We start from the raw sequence: 22,934 nt of genomic DNA on the forward strand, positions 1-22,934 counted from the left end.
TCATTCTTTTAGTGTTTGTCAGGATCATGATCCTTTGTTGTAACTGTAATGGTCCTAACATCTAGTTTTTTTATGCTTTTCTAGGAAAAACCTGGTAATTTGCAATTCTTAATTTTTTATTTTATTTTTTTTTTTAACTTTTATAACAGCAACAACTCTACATTGGTTCAGCCACTGGAGTTTCACAGCTTCCTTTACACCGCTGTGATGTGTATGGAAAAGCATGTGCTGAGTGTTGCCTTGCGAGAGACCCTTACTGTGCCTGGGATGGTTCATCTTGCTCACGTTACTTCCCCACTGCTAAGAGGTAGGGACAGTTTCAGATGTCTGCATGGTTTGCTATTTGTTTTAACTGATGGTCTCAATATGACCAGAGGGCTTTGGAGATTTTTCACGGGATGGTTAACTGGAGCTCTTTCTTTTCCAAAGAAAACATAATTGTGGGAGTTACAAGCAATATGAAGTCTTGGTTGATTTAAAGAGAACACTACTACTTCTTGGGTTGGTTTAAAAAGCTGTTGTAAGAAAACATTCAGAAGAGAGTTGTCTCTGAAATGGATTCATGACTTCGTATTCAAGTAATAAACAGCAAAAAGAAAAAAAAAATTTTCTCTAACACTAGGACTGATTGCTCAAGTAAATTATCCTGCATTTTCATGAATTCTAATTCAAAGGAAATACTTACAAAGTGTTAGGACATGAGTGGAAGGTTATTTTTCTAGTGGTATGTGACATTATTGTTATTATTCAAAAGTATAACTTGTATATGTTGATGTGTGTCTAAGTGCTGCAAGATTAGAACAACAACTATTTTAGATTCACTCTGCACTCAGGCTTTGCAATGCAAAGTTTAAGGTAAGACTGCGTAAGTGAAAAATATAATTGTAGTAAAAAAATTAAAATCCTATTTGCTTGATTTGAAGATTTCAAATAATATTTTCTTTGCCTGCCCTTACCTCCAAAATTCTTTATCTCAGAGTATATAAGGTGATTACTGAAGGAGAAATTAGAAATAACTGAATAGATAGATACTCACTTGCAAATCAGAACAGACATTAATGTAATGTTGTGTTTACCATAATAAATTGGCTAAAATGATAAAAAAGTATTCACATAAAACTGAATATGCCAAACATCTTCCACTTATGAAGAAGCAAGGAATCCAAGGGTTTGTATGCATAAGGGTTTATATACATAAAATTAATGGTAGCAGATACTTAGTTGAGAATGTCAGGACTCCAAATTCCAGATGTGGATTGGTTGCTGTGGGAGATGAATTGTGGAAAAGGGTGGGAAGTAACATTTTTTGTCACAGACTTTTCAGATGGAGGGGATTAAAATTTCAAGGTTTGTATTACAATGTATCCTAAACAAATACTGTAGACAAAAGAAAAAGCTGCTTATGGAACATCAGGTTCTATTTTTGTACCAGGAGGCTGAGTTAATCTGAGACAAGCTTTTGAGAAATTCTTTAGAAAAGAATTAAAAAGGAGAAACTAAACCCATCTCAAAAGAAGAGCTGGTCAGATTTTCTCAGCTGCATGGGCTAAATTCAGATTTGTGGTGCGAGCATGGCAGTTTATCTGGAGAAGAGGAGAAAAGAAAGGAGAGGGAACAGTGAAGTTTTCAAGGACAGTCTAAGAGATTGATTTGATCTGAATGTTGTAAGGGTTAGAAGTCAATATGGTTAAGTACTGCCTCTGAGTCAAAGGAGACAGTAAGGTCAGGAATCACCAAATCCGTCTTCTCTGCTACTTCCCATCTAATCTTTACCTCCTAACTTCATCCCTTCTCAGCATTCACTAGCACCCATTCCTGCTCCCAGCCCATCTCAAGACCCATAGAGCACATCATCTTGCCATTCATCACTTACACTGACGGAAGAAATAGGGCTCTTTGTCTTTTCCTTATCTATCTTTGCAACCTGTTGAGCAGCAGAGGAGCTCAGCCTTGCCATCAAGGGTAAAGGGACTGGGCCCTCTTTTTACAGGGATTAAGGGGCACGGTTACTAGGGCTAAACCGACTTGCACAATTCCAGGAAAATCTTGGGGTGCAGAATTTACTCATCTTGAGGCCACTATGAAAAAAAAAGGCTGGGATCCTGACAGTGTTCAGAAAAAGTTTATGTCCCTCCTTAAAGCACCCCATTTTACCCTTGGCAACAGCAGAAAAAAGGTCTGTGTTACTAGGGGAGAGGATCCTCTGTTTACCTGATACCTGCTGTACCCACTGCCTCAAGGCAGGTTTGAATGCATCTATGACAAAATCGGCATTACTGGAAACAGCTTAAATGTCAACATTTTCCTAATAATGAATCCTTGTAATTTTAGGCTCCAGAAATATTGAGAAAGTTGAGTCCTGAGGCAATTGCACAGATGCTTTACTAATAGTTGGTTCTGGAGTTTTGCTTTTTATTTTTTCCCTTTCTTTTTTTAAAAAGGAGATTTTATGAGCTATGATTTTAATTTACTTTTCTTTCTTTGTGTATTTTACAAGCCTAAATGACAGTTCAGAGCTCCTGTAGTGTGACCACTTAATTTTACCCCATGCAGATGTGTTCTGGTTCATATTTCATAAATCACTGTGTTGATACAATGGTGAAATGTGCGACATTTTCCTGAGATTCTAACTAAACATCTCTTCCAAACTCCATTGACAGTAGTATGAGTCTTTCCACATCTTTTCTACAAATAATATTCTATAAATATGCTGTGTTTCAAAATTTAGGAAGGAGTAACAAAATTTTATGTTTTCTTATGTCTTGGGTCTATTTTATTCATTGGTAATGTGAAGATGATATGTGAAATTAGGATTAGTACATTTTTTAATCGTGCATCATTAATAGCAGATTCCTTTATTCTGAAGCATGCTAAGATATCCTAATTCATAATTTTAATGATGTTTTATTCAGAAAGATATCTTAAAATGCACATCCTGACTTTTTTTTGCCTTAAAAAAAACCCTGTTGCCATACTTAACATGACTGATTTCAGGTTTAACTTTTGAGTACTTTTCAGTGGACAAAAAGTACAGTTAAAATCTTTCAGCCAAGAGGAGTTTGCTGTGCAGTTGAGGGAACCTCTGAGAACTCTCAGTATGTGCTGTTGCTGGGCTGTTAGTGAGTCTGCAAATCGGGCTAGTGAACAGAAGAGAGATGATCTCTGTGCTGCAGAACAATGGCTTTTTAAAAATGTGGGTTGTTGTCACAGGGGAGTGACCAATAGTACTTTTTACAAGGCTACTTGACTTTTGCATATCCGTTGCTGCATACCATAATCTGAAATCACAGCATTGTTCAGCAGCCTAATCCTCTTTGTTCTCCTCTAATTTTGCAAGCCCTCAGGCTTTCTGCGATTTTTAAAGTGCTCACACTTGAAACACATCTTTGTTTGCCTTTTTTTTTTTTTTTTTTAATATGAAACACTTTGGCTCAGCTGAATTTTGTGTCACAGCTATTTAAATAAAAATAGGAGCAGACAGACAACAAAACATGCAAAGTAATATTGTATTAAAAGGCTTCCTTCCACTAATTACAACATTTTTTAGCATAGATCAATATGTTTTCCAAAAGAGCCAGTGAAAATCAAAGTGGAGAAATAATATACTATGTTAAATGGACATACAATAAAAACTAGAATCCAGATTCAAGCTACAAAAGGGAATAATTGACATTTCAAAATCTTCCTATCCAAGTGTTTTATTCTGTTTATTCTAGAGACAAAGCTACTTGCAAAAGTTTTAGAAAAGGTTTTATCAGGAAATTTTCAGTTCGATCTGTAGTGACTGAAATGATCTATGTATTTTAATTTAGATTTTGTGGAAAATACAGCACTTTGACATTTTTTTCAAAGCCATCCATCCTAACATTTCATTTGTCTAAAAGATGTCATGATACTTAAAGTATTCTGTGCTTGCAGAAAAGCTCTAGTTTCTTCATGATTGATGCATGATGCATTGATGCATGTTCAACTGTATCATTAATACTTTGATCCTTTGGTTCCTGAATCTGTGAATTAAGTAATGATTTTGTAATCAATATTGCCAACATAGTTAAAATAAACTTTGTAGGCTCAGTGCAAGACATATGTATTTGCCAGGTTCTGAAGAATTTACTTTCAATTGTAAAGGCTGATTCTACAAACCGTGATAATGCATTGAATATAGGAGGAACAACATGATTTCCTTGCTAGTGCTGTTTAGGTGCACTTGTCACCTATGTAATTTCATATACGTTCCATTTGTTGCTCTTTAGTCATGGCAAATGTGAATGCTGACCACTGAGGAGGTCACTAACAGTTTTCAACTATGATATTTACAGACGTACTAGACGACAAGACATCCGAAATGGGGACCCACTTACCCACTGCTCAGACCTGCAGCATCATGGTGAGTTATGGGTAGTACTAAAGTACAGTTATTTGTATGTAATTTACAGACTGTGCATGAATAAAGTAGGAAGCACACGAATGATCTGTGCAATTGTCTTGAACATCTGCAAAAAATGAATATAATACGTTATTATCCCTATTTAAATTGTTTACAATGGCCTGGATCAGACACTAAAGACTGAGTGGGAGGGTGGAGTGTGGTGTTTGTTTTCAGCATTTTAATTTTTTTCTGCTTTGCTCACCTGATAATAGCATACCATCAAGCTAGGCATATTATGTCAGAAAAGAGTCATATCTCCTTCAGAACAGCAAGAAGTATGTACACGTTGCTTCACATAGTTTGTATAGGATGATAATCAAACACATAATTAACTACCTTGGCTAAATATGGAATGGTCGTTGTTGTAGGAGCCACACTAGAAACCCTTAAGAGCAACTTATTCCTTGTAGGAGTCCTGTCCCATGTTCTTTCAGCAGGGGTTTTCTTTGACGTCTTCTAGTTTTGTTTTTTATTGACTATTTAATTTTCACAATGCATTGACCAGATCTCCCTTTCTTGATTGTTTGGCTAATAAACTTCTTACAGTTTCTAATTTGTTGCCAAACTCTTCAGAAGATCTTCACTTAGAAAGTGAAAAATGTCTATTTTGCTCTAAGTGAAAAGAACACTTAGGCAATGCTTCCCTCTGCTGGAAAAAAATGATTACTCACATTTGTGGTACATTTATAATAACAGTTAAACCTCTGGACATATTTCAGCAAAAATGAAGAAGAGGTGGCTGAAAAAATTGAGATTTTTCAAAATCCTTGTGTCCTTCTAATCCTTGTAATGGCAAGAATGGTATATATTCCAAAGTTGTACATTTGTGTCAGCTATAATTCACTACTACTAAGTTTCAGTAATAGTTTTTCTGTCTTCCTTTTAATCATTTGAAACTCACAGCCTAACGTTACTATAGCTTTTCTTTTTACTTCTTGATTGTCAAACTCAGGTCAAGCTACTCAAACGGGTAAAAGAATTGTAAAAGTGCATGAATAGACAATGATCAATATGTAGTCACCACATTTTGAGAACTCATGAATGTAAAACTAGATTTTAGATTTTAACTAGACAATGTGGACTAGTAGAAAGTTCACAAATTTCCAGTTGCATGATATCTAGTAATGCTTATACAGTGCACATGAGACCATGTATGCATTGGGGCTGAGAGGACATGTTCAACTCCCCAGTAGGAAAATTTCATCAGGCATTAAATGTGGATTTTATTACCAATAGAAGCATATTTTAGCTTTACCTTTTTAATATCTGGACATTTTACTCATGAGCTACCATGTGGCTAGGGTTTTTTTAATGGTCTCTTGGCCTTGCTAGCTGTGCTTTATACAACTGTAGGTCTGTTTTTTATCTTCATAGACAAGGAAAAAATTTCAAAACACTTGTTTTTTGTATCTTCCCGTATTTGGTAAACATATTTGTCTGAAAAGATATCTTCTATCCAAAGGAAAGAGACTAATCCAGCACAGTTACTTCATGACAACCATCATGAGAACTCAAGGTCAGGTAAAAGCTAAACACCCAATCACAAGGAACTTTAATACAGCGTTGTCAAAATGAAGAGAGTAATTATGAGACAAGGTATCACTGAAAATTTTACTTACCAGTGAAATAAAAACAGGGTGATTAGAAGAAACGGTAACTTTCCAGCATACTGAGGGAATGCAGTTCTAGGTCCTAGACTTTAAGGATGCACTGTCAAAATGCTTAAAGGAATGTTTTAAACTGTTCTTGAGTGAAATTTGCTCTAAATTAATCCTTAGTTGTAAATCTATAAAATTTTCCGTATTTACTTGTCATTTACACATGATCATATGCTGTACAGACAGCTGCATGACCCATAAACTTCCTATGCCAACTTATGCTTGAGTTTTTTTGTTTGTTATGACTAGTGATTTCCTGGACAACAGATGAAGAATTGGGTTTGTCTATAGCCAAAAAATAAGCTCCAGCAGTCATTTACTCTTGTCTACACATTTCTTTGCAGCAACTGCCAGTTGATTCTCCATGTAAACTAGGAAAAATGGGAAATAATAATGACCTCTTAATGTATATTTCACTTTTAAAGACATTGCAGGAACTTACTTCAATATCAGTCTGAAGCAGTAGTGCTTTTAATCACTTTTAGGTAGCTCTTTCAGTTGTCCTTTTATACAAATATATAAGTAGTATTAAATTACTACACACCAACGTTAGAGGGAGCTGAGGATCCTTAGCTGCATTGGTGTTAGGTCAGTCATCTTTATGTCAACTAAAGACCAATTCTTTTTTTAAGCATAACATATTAGTGCTATCAATAAATTGATCGAGTTTGGGTTTTTTTTAAGAATTTGCAAAAAAGAGGCACTTTTTTTTAGGTGATTTATCTTAGGGAAAGCTCAAAATAACTGAATTTAACTGTATAGTGACATTCATTCATCTGCAAAGCAATCTTCGTATAAGTATTTAGCCTTTCATACTTCTTCGGTTATGTCAGAAATTATGCATTTAAAGTGTATTTATCAGGGTAGTAAACTGATACTGCTGTTGGGTTCATTTGGGGAATTGCAACACTCAGACAGGATTTTGGGTTAAATTTCATAACCAACTTCATGACTTCTATAATTTTCTAATTCCTCCAGCTGCTCTTCTGAACTTCCCAGACTTTCATTCTTCTTTCTAGCCTCTTCAGTGTCTCCCTCAGTCCCAGAGCTGTGCTCTGCTCCTGTGATTATTCCATCACTCGGCTTACTTTCTTGCACTCCATGTGCTCAATATTGCATTAACTTTATAGACATTTCTGGACCTGCCTTCTGTTCCTTTAAGTCATGGAAACGAAATTTAAAGGATCTCCTAAATCCTTTCTCATTGCATGACTGTCACCCCTACTATCTCTTCTGAAGCTGTGAGAAAATTTAAAGGGGGCTTATGCCACTTCCCCTGGTGATCTCTAACACACTAAAATGCCATGGACCAGTTCCAAGAAAACACTCAGAAATTTGAAATAGCATCAGAACATCCACTTTCAAGGAAACTTCCATGAAAACTTGTGACTAGCTTCTTGGAAGGTACCTAAATATTCCTGCAGAAACTTCTATAGATACTTAATAATATGCTACCATTCATGGGCAGTAGGACCTTTGCTAAAGAAATGTCTATTTTTGTCCTTTCTACTGATATTTATGATCTAGAAGACTGTCTCCTTGGATCTAATGAGACGAGTGTTACATGTGCTATGCTCCTGTATAATTTACTTGGACTATGCTGTGCTCAGGAAAATACACTCAAGTGGTGTTTAAAGGTTTTAAAGCTGTTTAAAGCTTAAACAGGGGAAGTTTATATTGGATGTAAGGAGGAAGTTCTTTACTGTAAGGGTGGTGAAGCACTGGAATGGGTTGCCCAAGGAACTTGTGATTGCTCCATCCCTGGCAGTGTTCAAGGCCAGGTTGGACAGAGCCTTGGGTGACATTGTTTAGTTGAGTTGTCCCTGCCCATGCAGGGGGGCTGGAACTAGATGATCTTAAGGTCTTTTCTAACCCTAACTATTCTATGATTCTCTGGTGCTGGAAGCTACTTAATGAATAACCTGCTGGTTAAATCAGCTATTCAGGATGTGGGAGTAAAGGTCTCAAAGTCCACTTAGGCTTAGGAGGTTGACTTGATAGCTCTTCTTCCAATGCAAGTATTCAAACTATCAGATTGCTCTTGTTGAAGCTGAGCCATTCTGCAACCATGATTCATAGAGCCTGGGAGAGAGAACTTGAAAGAGAGCATGCATTCTAGGGTGAAATCCCTGTGTTTCCATCCTTTATTGTAGAAGCTTGTAAATCTCTTTTTCACACAACCACATCACTGGAGCAGTAACATATGTGTCCCAGTCTATAAAAGGGTATATTTCCTACTGACTGTCTTATGCTACATGTGTTCTCTGTTGTAGATCCCAGTTCAGATAGCAAACGGCTTCTTCTTGACTATGTGAGGATCTTTGCCTGCCTGCTCAGCCATGTGAATTTGCTTTCTGAATTAGAGTGCCTAACTTGAAACAGAAAAGTCAGGACATCAGTCAACCATTCACAGTATTGATTCTGGACCCATGATGAATTATCAACTAATAATTTCCATTTCCAGTCTTTATCTTATTACTTCTAGCTATATTCTGTTAACATCTTACATAAATTCGAGTTTTCGCTCTGTTTCACTGACACAGATTCACCTATGTTCCATCTCAGACCTTACCACTTGTATCCCCACTACATTCTCTTGCTGCTATGTTACCCTTCTCTTGCTTCTTTGCTTCCCAATTCACTCCTCCATTGCTCGCAGTCTTCCTGGCCCAAAGCTGCACTGACATTCTCCATAGGGATGTGGTTTCTGAGAGCTGTCATAAAAGTTGTTTCACTTAGCTGTTTATATAACACCCCACGTACTTGCTGGAAAGGTTCAGAATCCAGCAGAGGAAAGCAAGCTAACTCACTCCCTATTTTTGCATTCTTAATAGGCCATTTGATGTTTCCTTACTGAGAACCAGGCAAGCACCAGCTCCTCTTCTGTCTCCCATCCCTTCTCCGATCCTCTGTCAGGGCTGCAAGTCATTATGGAAAGACATGTGATTGTTCAACATAAAGCAGGAGCTCAATTTTGTTTTTACCTTTGGCTCTGTCATCTAGCAAACAGTCCGTGTTTGCTAAACAATGTGGCCAATACGATAAAGGCACAGTGAAAGCAAATAAAACTTGACAAAGGATTTCTTTGAAAGGATTTTAATCAGACATCACTTTGCAGTTAAAGCATATCAAAAGAAGTTCCTTAAAGATTGCCAGTGCTAAAGATCAAAAGTGGAAAATGGAAAGAATGACAACGGCAAAGAGACAGGAAACCCTGTGAGATCAACAAAATGTTAAATAGCTTACCAACCCCTTCCTCCCCGTTTACTCTGTAGGATTATTGTACTGTTGCCACTTAAGTCCATAACAGTATTTTAAAGAGCTAAGGTGGAGAGTTGAAACATGATGCCTTACAGTCTCTGTGGTATTGGAGAAGAATCAAATGCCGTAAAAGTCCTATAGCTATGTGATATTTCCAGCCAGTTGATGAATATCTTGAAATATTGTTGTTACAAAAGGAAGTAATTTATTTAACTTTCTTTTTCCCCTGCCATAATGTCTGGTTTACTAAGCTCATTAATTTCCATAAATTATATTGGTATGAGAGGAAATAATTAATTGAAGATCGTTTCCCCAAAAACATTTTTCCTGGTCATTAACAGCTTCAGCAAACTGCAGTGCTGTATAATCTAAACGCATTATACTACTTTTAAATAGCCTCATGTTATATTACTTTGCTCTAAAGTATTATGATCATAGAGCCCAGGAGGCATCATTGCAAACATTCTGCAACTACACTCTGAGTTTTCTTACTGCATACAGTTTGCTATTAAAAATTCTTGTCGTGTCCTGGATGTTTTCCTTAATGAATAATAATGAGGTTTACACAAAATTTCACAATGAAATTGAGATGTTAACAGCTGCTGGGATTTAGAATACAAAAATAATTAAAAAAATATAATTACCAAGGATCCTTACAAAGAGTTGATGTTGATGGAGATTTTCCAAATGGCATACTGATATGGGGAAGTTTTCCTGTTAAAGTTTCTATCTTTAAATACGTTAAGGAAGCCCAGTTTCTACACACACATTCACTTAGCAATACAGATTTATATTCCCTGGTAATTTTAATTTTTTTTTTTCTTTGCTTTACAGATAACCCAAGTGGTCAGACCCTGGAGGAAAAGATTATCTATGGAGTAGAGAACAGCAGCACTTTTCTTGAGTGCAGTCCAAAGTCTCAGCGTGCCGTAGTCTACTGGCAATTCCAGAAGCAAAATGATGACCGCAAAGAAGAGGTATTGTAGCAAAAATAAAGAGAAGCAACTAGTCGTCTTCACACATATCTTAAGAGAATAATCTTTTCTGGTGGGTAGGGAGATCAAGTTAGGAAATAAGACCTTTTTTGTTACATTAAAGTGTTTACAAATATACCCAAACAACTCTGAAGCTGTTTGTTGAGGCTTTTTTTTAAGCATGTACTAAATCCTCAGTTACATTAGCAGCTTTAGGTACTTCTGCTGTTTGCTTTGTTTGCATAAGTAGTAAATTATTTAGAATTTATTCTTAGCGGTGACAGCAGCAGACAGGTTTGTGCCTTTTCTGTCTGCAGCAACCTGAGCACGCAAAGAATGAAATTATAATCTAGATATTAATTAATACAGGAAAATATTAATTAATATTAATTAATTAATTCAGAAAAATATTTTGGACAGCTACTTGTTTGAATATTAAAATTTTGAGATTTAATCCTTATAGTTTCTTTGTAAATTCTCCACTTGTGCAGAAGCCGCTTCTATGCACAAGGCCCTTTGTAGTAAGGAACAATAGGAAGACAGAAAGCCTTTCCTACAAATATATCTAGGTTTAACTAAAAGATAATAGTAAACGTGGCTTCAGTAATACAGCCGAATGCATCCATGTTGACTCTGCTGATTACAGGCTTGAATCTTTTGTAATCTTAACAGCAAATCCATCTGACAGAGTTGATACAGATCTTCAGCAGCACTAGGGACTTAGGAGTAAATTCTTAATCCCTCAAACTCTTTGCAGTACATCAATAGTCTTTCCAGCGTATTTGAGACTTCCATAACTACAGGTGGCTGGCAAGGATTTTTCATTCATGTTGCTTTGGGGATTTTTGGCCATGTTTTACCAGCTGAAAGGAACAGTACTAAGGTACTAGCATGGTTAGAGGATAAAGTTGCACATCTGTGAAAGGTAACTATTGAAATTACCACTTTTTTCCAATACAGATAAAAGTGGATGATCGCATGATCCGGACAGAACAGGGCCTATTGCTACGAAGTCTTCAACAGAAAGATTCTGGTACCTATTTTTGTCATGCTGTGGAGCATGGCTTCATGCAAACTTTGCTCAAAGTGACCCTGGAAGTAATTGATACTGATCACCTGGAAGAGCTGCTCCATAAAGAAGAAGATGGTGATGCTTCCAAGACCAAGGATGCTACCAATAGCATGACCCCAGGTCAAAAGATCTGGTATAGAGACTTCATGCAGTTAATCAATCACCCCAATCTCAACACAATGGATGAGTTCTGTGAGCAGGTTTGGAAAAGAGACCGCAAACAACGCCGGCAAAGGCCTGCCAATGCGCAGGTGAATGCAAATAAGTGGAAGCACCTACAAGAGAATAAAAAAGGTAGGAACAGGAGGACCCATGAATTTGAGAGGGCACCACGGAGTGTCTGAGCTGCATTACCTCTAGGAACCTTATCCAAGTAGAAACTTGTATAGACAGATAACTGGAAAAAAAATGCAATATTCATGAACTTTTTCATGGCATTATGTGGATGTTTACAAGCGTGGAAAGTCCAAACAATTTCCACCAGGTTTAAATAAAATCCATTTCTAACTTTCCTACTCCGATTCTAAGACCAGAAAGACCAGAGTTTCAAGGATGATAACTCACCCGGACCTAACTTACTGCTCAGAAAGTTCTGCAAGTGTTCAGCAGGCAAGTTTTGCTTTCTCTTTTGCCTGAGATATAAACAAAATGCTGTATTTCATGCTGTCATCTTAAAGAAAAGAAAAACAAACCCCACCTTTCATCATCAGCACTACCATTTCTAGACTTATACATAAAACTGCATGAACTCATTAAGCTGATGAACGTCTAAACACATGATTGGACACAAGGATTTTGTTCTTGTTTTGTCTACCAGTTCTCCTGTTTATATGTACTAGAAGAGGAAAAACAATACTGAATGAAATTGTTTGTGGAAATCTGAACAGCATCAGCCATCCATCATCTGGAAGAACAAAAAAATGTGGAGTACACTGGCCTACTACTGATGACTTCTTTCAGCTTTGATCTAAAGATGTATTTTATTAAAACTATAATTTAAATGTACCATGAAAAATATGCAGCAAACATTAGCTCTTTTCTAAAATAGATTAGACTTTTTGTCTTAGAAATATTGTACTTCCTAATTACTGGTTTAGAGGAAAAAAAAAAAAAAAGACAACATCCAATTATGAGCTGCTTTACTCTTGTTTGGAAAATCTTCCAGGGGAGCTAGTCACAGTGTAGTTAACCTCCTCCCCTCTCAGTAATCTGTATGACATGTAACTTCAAAACAATTTTAAAACTAAGCTATTTTAACATGGAAGTCGCTGTATAGCATTTAAGTCTTCTGCATTCTTTTTTTTTTTTAAGTATGGTATTTGAAATTATTCAACTTGTAAAATAGCTTGCTATTAATTGAACCAATGAAAAAGAGAGCATTGATTTTCAGTTGTACATTTTTTTTTTACTAAAAGAAGCAAATAGCATTAAAATACCCTCCACTAATTATACTCTTGCTTTCTTGGTTCATAAATATTTGTGAATGCTAATATTTAAATATTGTGGCTCATAGACTGTCATATATACATGAGCAAAGCTCACATTCAGTTTAAGGAGTATTTTTTTCCCAGCTCAGTGGTAGAAATATGTCCACATTACTGTGCTCCATTCTTTATGTGGGCCAGATCACCCAAATGCTAAGAATCAGCACTAGGCCACATAAATAGTAGCCTCAAAGCCAGCTCTCTGTTTTAGATCTAAGGGACAGTTTCATCTGTGGGCAAAGTCTGCTGCAGTAGTAAACTGGTGAAGTTCAGCTAAAAGACTAGTTTATACCAACAGATAATTTGGTCCTGCACTTCTGTCTTATTCTATATACAGGAGAGCAGGAGGGTAAAACAGACAATGTACTTGCACCATAAATGTCAGCTTAGGGTTATAAGTAGTGGATATATTCACCTCAGCACAGATGTGCCTTTGGTCCCCAGTTCTATGGTGTCCAGTTCTTTTGAGATCATCTTTCTCCAGCCTCCCATATTTTATCTTGGTAGAGTCCATAAATGGCATAATTTCAAGTAATGTCATTGTGGGGAAAATTACTAGAACAAAGTCCTTAGTTTGCTAAAGGAGCTTTTATATAAAAGTGTGTCTGTATTGATGACTGATTGCTTTGTTGTTATTCAGTCCAGATTATTTAATTTATCAATCACTACACTATCAGTCTAATCAGATATAACACAACTGCTGTGACAGCTTCTCTCACAACACATCCCAGTCTCCTTGCCACTTACTAATTCAAGTATCCTTCTGATGAATCCTTGGCTTCTTGACTCCTTAGTGATTGGATTTTTATTAACAACTCAGTCACTTTAGTCCCTTTTGAATCTTTTGCAGGAGATGAACTTGCAAGGTTTTTTGTCGTTCAATTCTTTAGCAAAAACCCAAAAATCATTGAATAGACCAGGGCAAGTCTGTGAGGCCATGATTTAGGAAAGCACATGGGAATTTAGTTTTAAAGCAACTTTAAGTCTCTCTTATGTTTAACTTGACTCCTGTGAACTTTAATAAACTATTAAATTCCCATGCTTTCATGATGTGCTGAGTAGGGATGAATTAAAACAGTTCAGCTATGGGCTTTCCTGTCCAGAGTATTAATTTTACAGCTCACCTTATGATTAATTTCTAAGCATTGTTCTCAGTTCAATTATTTAATTGTAATCACAGAACACTCTTTAGCCTTTTGTGTAGATCTGTTGTGTACCATCAAGTCATTAGAATCGTCTTTGTTACAAAGGAAACAGTTTTAAAATGAACCTCAGAGAATTCAGTGGGAAAATACAGATGGATTTCAACAAACCCTAAATGCCTTTGTTTCCTTTTTTACATATTAATGGATTGCTGTCTAACTTTTTTTTTTTCTCTACCATGCTCATAGCAACTGGTTCTATAGCAACTTGCTGCAAAAAATCAAACTAAACCCAACCTATTCTACTACCCCTGAAGAAAAACCAGATTCAGTTAAGTCAGGATTCTATTATATGTTTCTCTATGCAGAGAAAGACAATCAGTGGGAACAAAATTACAGAAGTTGCAATGTTTTTATCATAACCTGGCAGTCTAGTTGGTCAATCAATATAATCAGATCTTACAAACTTCAGTTCTTACTGACATGAGTATTCTTGTTTATATCTTCATGTTTGCTTATATAAACAAGAGGGCAGAAGATCAAGCCAGAAGTGGAAATATTTTATTTTCAGGTTGATATATGGTCAAGTTAAAAGCAACATTTAATACTGATGTGAAATTAACTTTTTTCAAAGAACCTAAGTCTGAATGAATTCATGGTTAGACAGAAGCCCTGCAGCTTCAGTAAAATTCACACCCCCATTTGTGTTATTACTGTTTAAAGCAACATAAAGTGTGAAGATAAAGACAAAAATGATATTTCTGTAAATCGTCAGTGAAACCCTCTAAACCTCTGCTTTCAGACTTTAGAAATAAGTAAAAAGTTGTGTTTAAGCTGGAGAGAAATAAAGGATTTAATTTGTAACCAGAAAGATCTATTTTCGTTTGTTTTAAGATACACATTTGCAAGGAACAAATGTACTTTACATTATTCTTACTCATCTACACTTTGCACTTGCATGGATCACTGAAGATGGGATTTTGTTCAATGGCTCCTAGAAACTGTATGGTTATGTTAAACTGTAACATCAAACTGAGAAAATGTTCGTTGTTGCAGAACAGAGTTAAATCTTTATGACCCAATAAAGTCACTATGTAAAAAAATAAATTAAATGCATGTGAATGCGCATTTACTGATCCTTTTTATGTATTATTTAGTGAATATCAATGGTATGTGTTTAATAGTTCAGTTTTTGCTACCTACACATTAGCCAAAAGAGATGTAAATATTTTTGACTAGATAAAGAGGTACAGTGTAAAGTACTGTTATCTAGAGGTACTCCATTTCAGTGTGTTCAGCATAATACTAAAATGCAAGATTTTGGCACACAGGTGATAAGGTAGTTTATTTGCTATATCAGTGCTAAAGTTATGTGCTTATACTTTAAGCACATTACTTACTGGGTAGTAAATAATTCTACTTCTGTATTTATCACTTCAATTCAGATGGGAACTAGAAAACTGGAGTGAAAAAAGTGTAATGAAACTGCTGCTGTAAATTATTTCTTTTAGCATGTATTCGGTTGTTAAATAAACATTTCTCCCAAATATTTAAAGTTCGCTGTCTTGACTGTTTACATGGAAATGTGCCCTGTAACTTTCATGAGCATATGGAGTGCATTGTTGCCAATATAATGCTATCAATGTATATGAGCTCCATTTACTGGGCCAGAAGGGTTGCTATTTTTATTAATGGTGTTTATTGTTTCTTTTTGAAGACTACTAACTAATAATGCCCAAAATGAAAGCTACAAACTTATCTTCAGCCTATCTTTTGGCACAGCTGTGTGGGTTTATGAGGATAAAGCCACGCATACGCACCACACACATACTCTGCCCATTCACTGAACTGTAAATCAGCGAGTGTTAGCAAGGTGCTGTACCTGCAGGAACTTACTCTGTGTGATGCTAATAGCTTAGTACAGCCATCCTGCTTCCTTTTGGAAACTGACTTGCACAGACAACAAGTAGAATAAATCAGGTTCTGTCTGTGACTGAAATACTTTTGTATCCTTAGTTAAAATTAGCAGCTGCTTACAAGTGCTTAGGGGCTCTATCTAAAGGTAATATGCTATAGCACTAAGCATTGTGCAAACAGCTAATGAGACAAATGCCCTGGAAAGCAGGAAGTTTAAATATACCAGATTTGCTGTGGTATGGAATACCTCTTTGGCTAGTTTGTGTCAGGTGTCCTGTCCCTGCTTCCTCCCGGCTTCCCCTCCCCCTTGGCAGAGCATGAGACTCACAAAGTCCTTGGTAAGAATAAACATTCTGACCAGCAACTGAAAACATTGGTTTTATCAGTATTATCCCCAGGCCAAAAGTCAAAAACACAGCACTGCACCAGCTACTAAGAAGTAGAAAAAATGACTGCTACTGCTAAACCAGGACAAGTTACTACTGGCTTCTGAAAATGAAAATAAGCCCTCAGCAGCAACGAGGCAACTCAGTGGGGTGCAAAAGATGTCTGCAAATACAGAATGGAAATGGGAAGCCCTGAATCCACAGTGTTTTGGGGGTTTTATTTTTGTCTGTCCAGTACATGAATTATAAATACTCACAGAGGAAGACCCTTGTTTCTGGATGTAGTCAAGCTGTGCCCTTTGCTAGAACTCCCTGCAGAGCACAGCTAAACTGATTGTCCTTTGTTACTACTTTGCTGCATTGCCAGGAATGTACAATGCCTAGGAACAACCTTCAGTGACACTGAGTGAGAAGAAAGTAGAAACATTCAGTGTTTAATGCTTGTTTGTTCATACATATATACATATATATGCACACATGCATTTAAATGGCCAGCTTTCACAGAGATGAAATCCCCTTTTCCCTGAAGTATTTGGGGTTCTACATGTAATTCTAGTGCATCTCTGAAGAACACATTTGGCAGCCTCAGCTATAAATTGTTATAAATGTTTCCTTTGTGAAGACTGAAACACGCTATTCTGTTTCCTTACAGGTCACATTCACTGAGCTCCCCATCAAACATACATTTAATGTGAAGCAAAGTTATAATGTTTTTTTCCAAAGCCTGAAACAAAAGCACTATTCTCCCCATAACGCTCAGTAACAGGATACAAGTAGATCAGAGTATTAGTGAACCAGCCAGCTTCTTTGCTCCCCTTAAATACTCACGTGAAAGGTTGGAGGAGCTTCATAGAAAAACTAGAAACTGCAGAGAACAGGCCTTGTTTGGGACTTTTTGTCCTGGAATTTATCGAAGGTTGACATTTCTGAGAACTTAAGGATGATCTGAGCTAAATCTCAAAGCTCTAGTAAAGCAATTTCCATACAGAAAAAGTTTCACTTAGGTTAAAAAGCAACTTCCCTTTCTTTCATAGCACTTTTTTTACCCTTTTTTAGGAAAAGGGGGTCCTCTTCACTCAGTATTTAGCCAGAAAGGTCACTGTATAGTTTCTATAGCCATTGAAAGGCTAATGTCTTCTTCAACACACATGGGGAACCCTGTTTCTGATGACTAGCCTGCCCTGACCTTCTCTGTTTCCAGGTGCTCCAATGAAACTAGAATTCTTCCAAACTAGTCTATTCTTGCCACATCTGTTAGTACTAAACCTAAAAATGTCTGTTCTCATCAGTAGGGATAAAATCAGGCCTTGGTGAGCAATAAAAAACATTTTCATTGGTACAACACAAGAAGATGTCTGTCATGGAATCACGAGGGATGGCATCTCCCTGTGCTGGGGATCAGAGGTGTCAGGGGCTTCTGAGAGTGCCAGGGCATGGCCCATCAGCCAGGGCCTGTCCCCCAGCCACCGTGCCCTTGGGATGGGGACACAACATCAGCCTGCAGGTGAAGCCAGATTGACATAGCCCATGGGCAGGGCAGTGGCGACTGGAGATGGCATCCTACGGCCTCACTGATTACCCTAGGGGCTGAAATGGGGTCCTGGGCCATGGGCATGGTGGTGGGAGCCCCAGGGGTGCAAATGGACATAAGGGTCCCCAGCTTCACTCAGGCACTGACAGTGGCTCAATAAAAATCCTTGTAAGTCCCATTTATGCAGAGGCAAATGAAGATTCCTGTTTCTGCATGAGAAAAGGATAAAGAGACTCTGGTAATTCTGCAAGATCCAGTGCATTAAGTAAATATTAAATATGGTTTGACCTGAACTTCTCATTTCTTGCTATAGCTGAGGGCAGGAGAGGAAAAGAGCAGATGAAAGAAATGCAGATATTTCAGCTATCTTTTGCAATGGCCAGCCCCTTAGGCTCTTTAGTTTCACATATTTTTTTCTTGGTTTGTAGCACTATGTAAAAAAAATGCATTCCTATAATCTCTGCTTTCAGTGAACACCACTACATTGAACAGCTCAATAAACCAGAACAAACAGACAGACTATGCAAATTCCTCCTAAGGCAGCTTAACTTTCCTCTTCTGTTTGTTATTTTGTTATTATAGTAGGGACACTGGTGTTCTTTTCGTTAGGGCTTTGTCAGCACTTCTAATATAAAGCCCTATCTTACTTCTTCATAGTTTTGTCTAAGGTAATTCACTACAAGTTAAAGGTTTTAAATATCAGTTCTTAATCAAGAAATCATTTTACAGTAAGAGAAAATTGCTAAAAAGTGATGAATTCTATTTTGAAAATAAAGGAACAAACAAATTATAACTTTAACCATGTCAGGTTGTTGTTTTACTGACTGTGCTGCAATAAAATTAGGAGCTGAGTAAAGCTCAGTGGGTGTAATGAAAAGCTTCCCACTTCACTGAACTTTGTGTTTGTTTTTGAAACATCTGCAAGCTCATCAGAGGTCCTGAGTCAGACACCCACTTCACCACATTCTAGTATGATTATTAGTGACTTACATGTTGCTGTTCCACAGTAACTTCTGGAGTACAATGTTTTTTTGCTTTATGCCTGAGTCTCTTCATGTCAGTTGATTTGTAATTGCTGTTGTATGTAAAGATAATGTAGGTTCAGCTCTTGCCTCAGTTTAACAGCTCTCCGATATGCAGTACAAATGCAAAAGATTGCTTGTGCTGTTTTGAATACTATATAGTTAAGGAGAAGAGATCTTTTTTTGTTCTGTAATAACTGATATTTAGAAGATGCAACTGATCTAGTTCTGTTAGAGCACTGTGGAATTTTCCACTGTATTTCCCTTTAATAATCAACTACACACCACGCTTATAAACATGACAATGTTTCTAAAAATCAACATGTTGTATTTTTTTTCTTTAATGTTAACCAGCATACTTTAGCTAGATCCTCACCCAAATAAACAAAGCTGTGTGCTCTACCACCTTCTGTATTGACTGGAATCTATCAAACATTCAGGGTTCTGAAAGGTATGAATTTCAATCCTTTGGCTATTCTCTACGGCTCAAAAAGTTACTTATGAAAGCTAAACAGTTCGATGCCAGTGTAAAGCAATTGAATATAACAGGACTTCAAACTATGATAAATATTTCCCATATTATATGTCTCTATGATCTTCTCTAGCTGGAGGGGAAGAATAGTTGAATGTAGAGAATTAAACTATTTATAGTTAAGTTCACTGTTGCATGTCAAAATAGCAGACATAATGCAGCTGTAAAAATCTTCTTCAGACACTGAAGGCATGCTGAGCAAATAATGGTTCTTTGTCTTCCAGAAATTCTCCTGTTTGTCATTCACTGTGCTTCAACAATATGTTGGCAATTGTACATACTATTGCCTGATAGAAAAGTATTTCTGCAAATATTTGGAACTGTTGTTAATGCTAAAATCCTTCTTTGTAACTCTTGTATTTGGAAGAAGCTGAAACCTTAAATAAGGATCCAGGGATACTACCAGGAATGGTGCCCTCACAAATTGCAGTTTACATATAATCTTCATGTAAATCATTGTAAATCTTTCTATGGCCACTAAAAATATTAGCGATGAGCTGTGGACAGAAAAGAAGAGTACCAAAACATATGATCTAGATGTTTTTTATTGAGAAAACACGAACAAAAAGTTGTCTTACTAATCATAGGAAACAAGATCACAAAATGAAAGACTCTATTCAAGTCTCACTGTCTTCTGTAATTCTGTTTTGTTTCATTTTCAAATGTAGGTATTCAAAGTTAAATATATTATTTCCTATTTTGTCACTGGCATGAAAGCTCCTTCTGTTACAAGTATTGAACACTTGAGTTGCTTTCAAGCCAGTTGAAAATAACCGCCCCTAAGAGGAGAAATGTTTATAAAATGAACATGAGCCGGCTTCAGTGTGCGCTCACAGCTCAGAAAGCCAACCGTATCCTGGGCTGCATCAAAAGGAGTGTGACCAGCAGGTCGAAGGAGGTGATCCTGCCCTCTCCTCTGCTCTCGGGAGACCTCACTTGGAGTATTGTGTGCAGTTCTGGTGTCCTCAACATAAAAAGGACATGGAACTGTTGGAACAAGTCCAGAGGAGGGCCACGAGGATGATCAAGGGGTTGGGGCACCTCCCGTATGAAGACAGGCTGAGAAAGTTGGGGCTGTTCAGCCTGGGAAAGAGAAGGCTGCGTGGAGACCTCATAGCAGCCTTCCAGTATCTGAAGGGGGCCTACAAGGATGCTGGGGACGGACTCTTCATCAGGGACTGTAGTGACAGGACAAGGGGTAACGGGTTCAAACTTAAACAGGGGAAGTTTAGATTGGATCTAAGGAAGAAATTCTTTACTGAGAGGGTGGTGAGGCACTGGAATGGGTTGCCCAGGGAGGTTGTGAATGCTCCATCCTTGGCGGTGTTCAAAGCCAGGTTGGATGAGGGCTTGGATGACATGGTTTAGTGTGAGGTGTCCCTGCCCATGGCAGGGGGGTTGGAACTAGATATCTTAAGGTCCTTTCCAACCCTAAGTATTCTATGATTCTATGATTCTATGAAAAGCCATAAAATAGACTGTGTAACTGCTAAACATTAGCTCTTAGACTAATTTGGTCAGGTAGATTTATACTGTAGAACCAGCACATGTATCACAAGGAGGTATTAAAAAATACTTATTAATTTTCTCAAGGCAAGGCATTGTCCTAGTATTCCCTCCCACCCTTACACTGTCTTCCCATAGTGAAACTTAATTTAGCAGTTCAAAGGAACTGCATCCTTAATGTGTTATCCGGTATTCCAGCAACTCCTAGCAGGTAGATGATCCTGAATCAAGCCTGCCATATTTTACCTCTGTCACTTGCATTTTACTCTAGCACCGGAGATAAATCCAAAAGGATTTATCCAAGTCATCACAGTAGCATTAGAATGACAATGCTAAAAGAACTAAAAATACATTTTCATACATATTATGAAAATATTTCATATTTTATATTTTCATAATACATGTAAGAAGTGGTTACAATCATTGGTAACCTCTAAAGATCCAGTTTTCTATTTTAAGGGTGAATGGGTACGTGTGCATGTACTGAGCTCTTTCAGTTCATTTGAGTATTACAGACGTAATGGACTGTTAAAAATCAGGAAAAGTTCTTGGAAATTAATGAAATCTGCTTCCATCATAGCTCTTGGAAATTCCACTGTTATTCTTTAATGGGACAGGATAAAGCCAGCATTTGCATTTCCTGCCACTAGTCACTAAAAGCAATAGCTTGAGGCATTCAGGCAAGATCAAGCCCTGTATGGAAACCTGTTTTGGTAGTGACTGAGTGGAAAGGATGTAGAACCAATGTTGCATATCTGATTTTCTATTTGACTTTAAGGTATAACAGCAAGAAATGTTAATTCGATCTCACTATTTATTTTGCATAAAATCTACATTTCTTTTCTACCTCTCAAATTAATATGTCAGTCTGTTGTTACTCGGAAAGGTGAGTGACAACACTTTCAACACTAGTCAATGGCTTTCCAGATTTCTGCAGGAGATCTTGATGTTTGAAACAGACTTGCAGAAGAAAACTAAATAGAACTGTCAGTTTTTCATATAAACACCTCTGGGGGGTATAAGCTTCTAGTATTACTGAAAAGGATATTTTCACATCATAAAAATAGCTCAGCCTGAATTTTAAGCCATTTTGAGTCTGTGCTTTCTTTTTTACAGCATCTTTCCTGAAATGATGCTTTATAGGAATGGATTCATACTGACACTGGACTATGAAACTGATGTTTGTCATTCAGTCTCATGTTTCAGATGACAAGAAGTGCCAGCTGCCTCAGAGGAAGGTGTAAACTGTTCTTCATTCACCAGTAATGTGATAACCTGTTCACAGGGGAACTTTGTTCCTAGTGTTCGTTACTGAGAAGATATTTTACACTTTAAGTTTTCAAAGACAGTTTTCTCCCTTCTTTCTTGAGGAATGAGGGAAGTTAGGTTGTTTGGAAGCATTCAGGGTTGTTCATTCAATTAGAGGTAGATGTTATCAGGATAGAGCTGAAATAAATCACACCACATTTATTAGCTTGCAGGTTATTACCAAGGTAAATACTCCAAACCAAGATTTCCTCATGGTTGACTGGGCATCTTTCTGGATAATATGGTAAATTTCTGTATTACTTTTATGAAGTATATGTGTCTTTATCTGTTTCTTCCTGTGCTCATGATTTCTTAATGGTATAAATAAAACTGAATTTTGCTGACTCAAGGATTGTGGAGAGATCTAGTGAATCCTATCAGAAGAAACAAGAAGTAGAAAGAGGGCAAAACTTAAATAGAGATGGTAGGTTCTTTTCAGTGGTGTTCAGTAACAGGACAAGAGGCAATGGGAACAAACTAAAATGGAGGAGAGTCCACCTGAACATCAGGAAAGAGTTTTTTGCTGTGGAGATGACTGAGCACTGGCACAGCTTGCCCAGAGAGCCTCATCCCTTAGAGATATTCAAAAGCTCTCTGGACATGGTCCTGGGCAGCTGGCTGTAGGTGGCCTTAGTAGTGCTAGGTTAACAGTTGCATTCTATGATCTGAAAGGTTCTTTCCAACCTAAAGGATTCTATGATGATATGATTCT

General features: G+C 37.1%; 1 protein-coding gene across 1 annotated transcript in view; it reads left to right on the top strand.

The window, feature by feature from the left end:
• Window positions 1-11,738, top strand: part of SEMA3A (semaphorin 3A) — a gene marked incomplete at its 3' end in the record, with an annotated part of 166,621 nt that extends 154,883 nt beyond the window's left edge. Inside the window, exons 14-17 of the mRNA XM_080638137.1 lie at window positions 150-307; window positions 4,320-4,387; window positions 10,183-10,325; window positions 11,283-11,738. Coding sequence (XP_080494263.1) covers window positions 150-307; window positions 4,320-4,387; window positions 10,183-10,325; window positions 11,283-11,738 — 825 coding nt within the window. The remainder of the gene's footprint in view (window positions 1-149; window positions 308-4,319; window positions 4,388-10,182; window positions 10,326-11,282) is intronic.
• Between the last annotated feature and the right edge of the window lie 11,196 nt (window positions 11,739-22,934).

The sequence above is a fragment of the Psittacula echo genome (genome assembly GCF_963264785.1).
Source record: "Psittacula echo genome assembly, chromosome: 1".
NCBI classification, from domain to species: Eukaryota; Metazoa; Chordata; class Aves; order Psittaciformes; family Psittacidae; genus Psittacula; species Psittacula echo.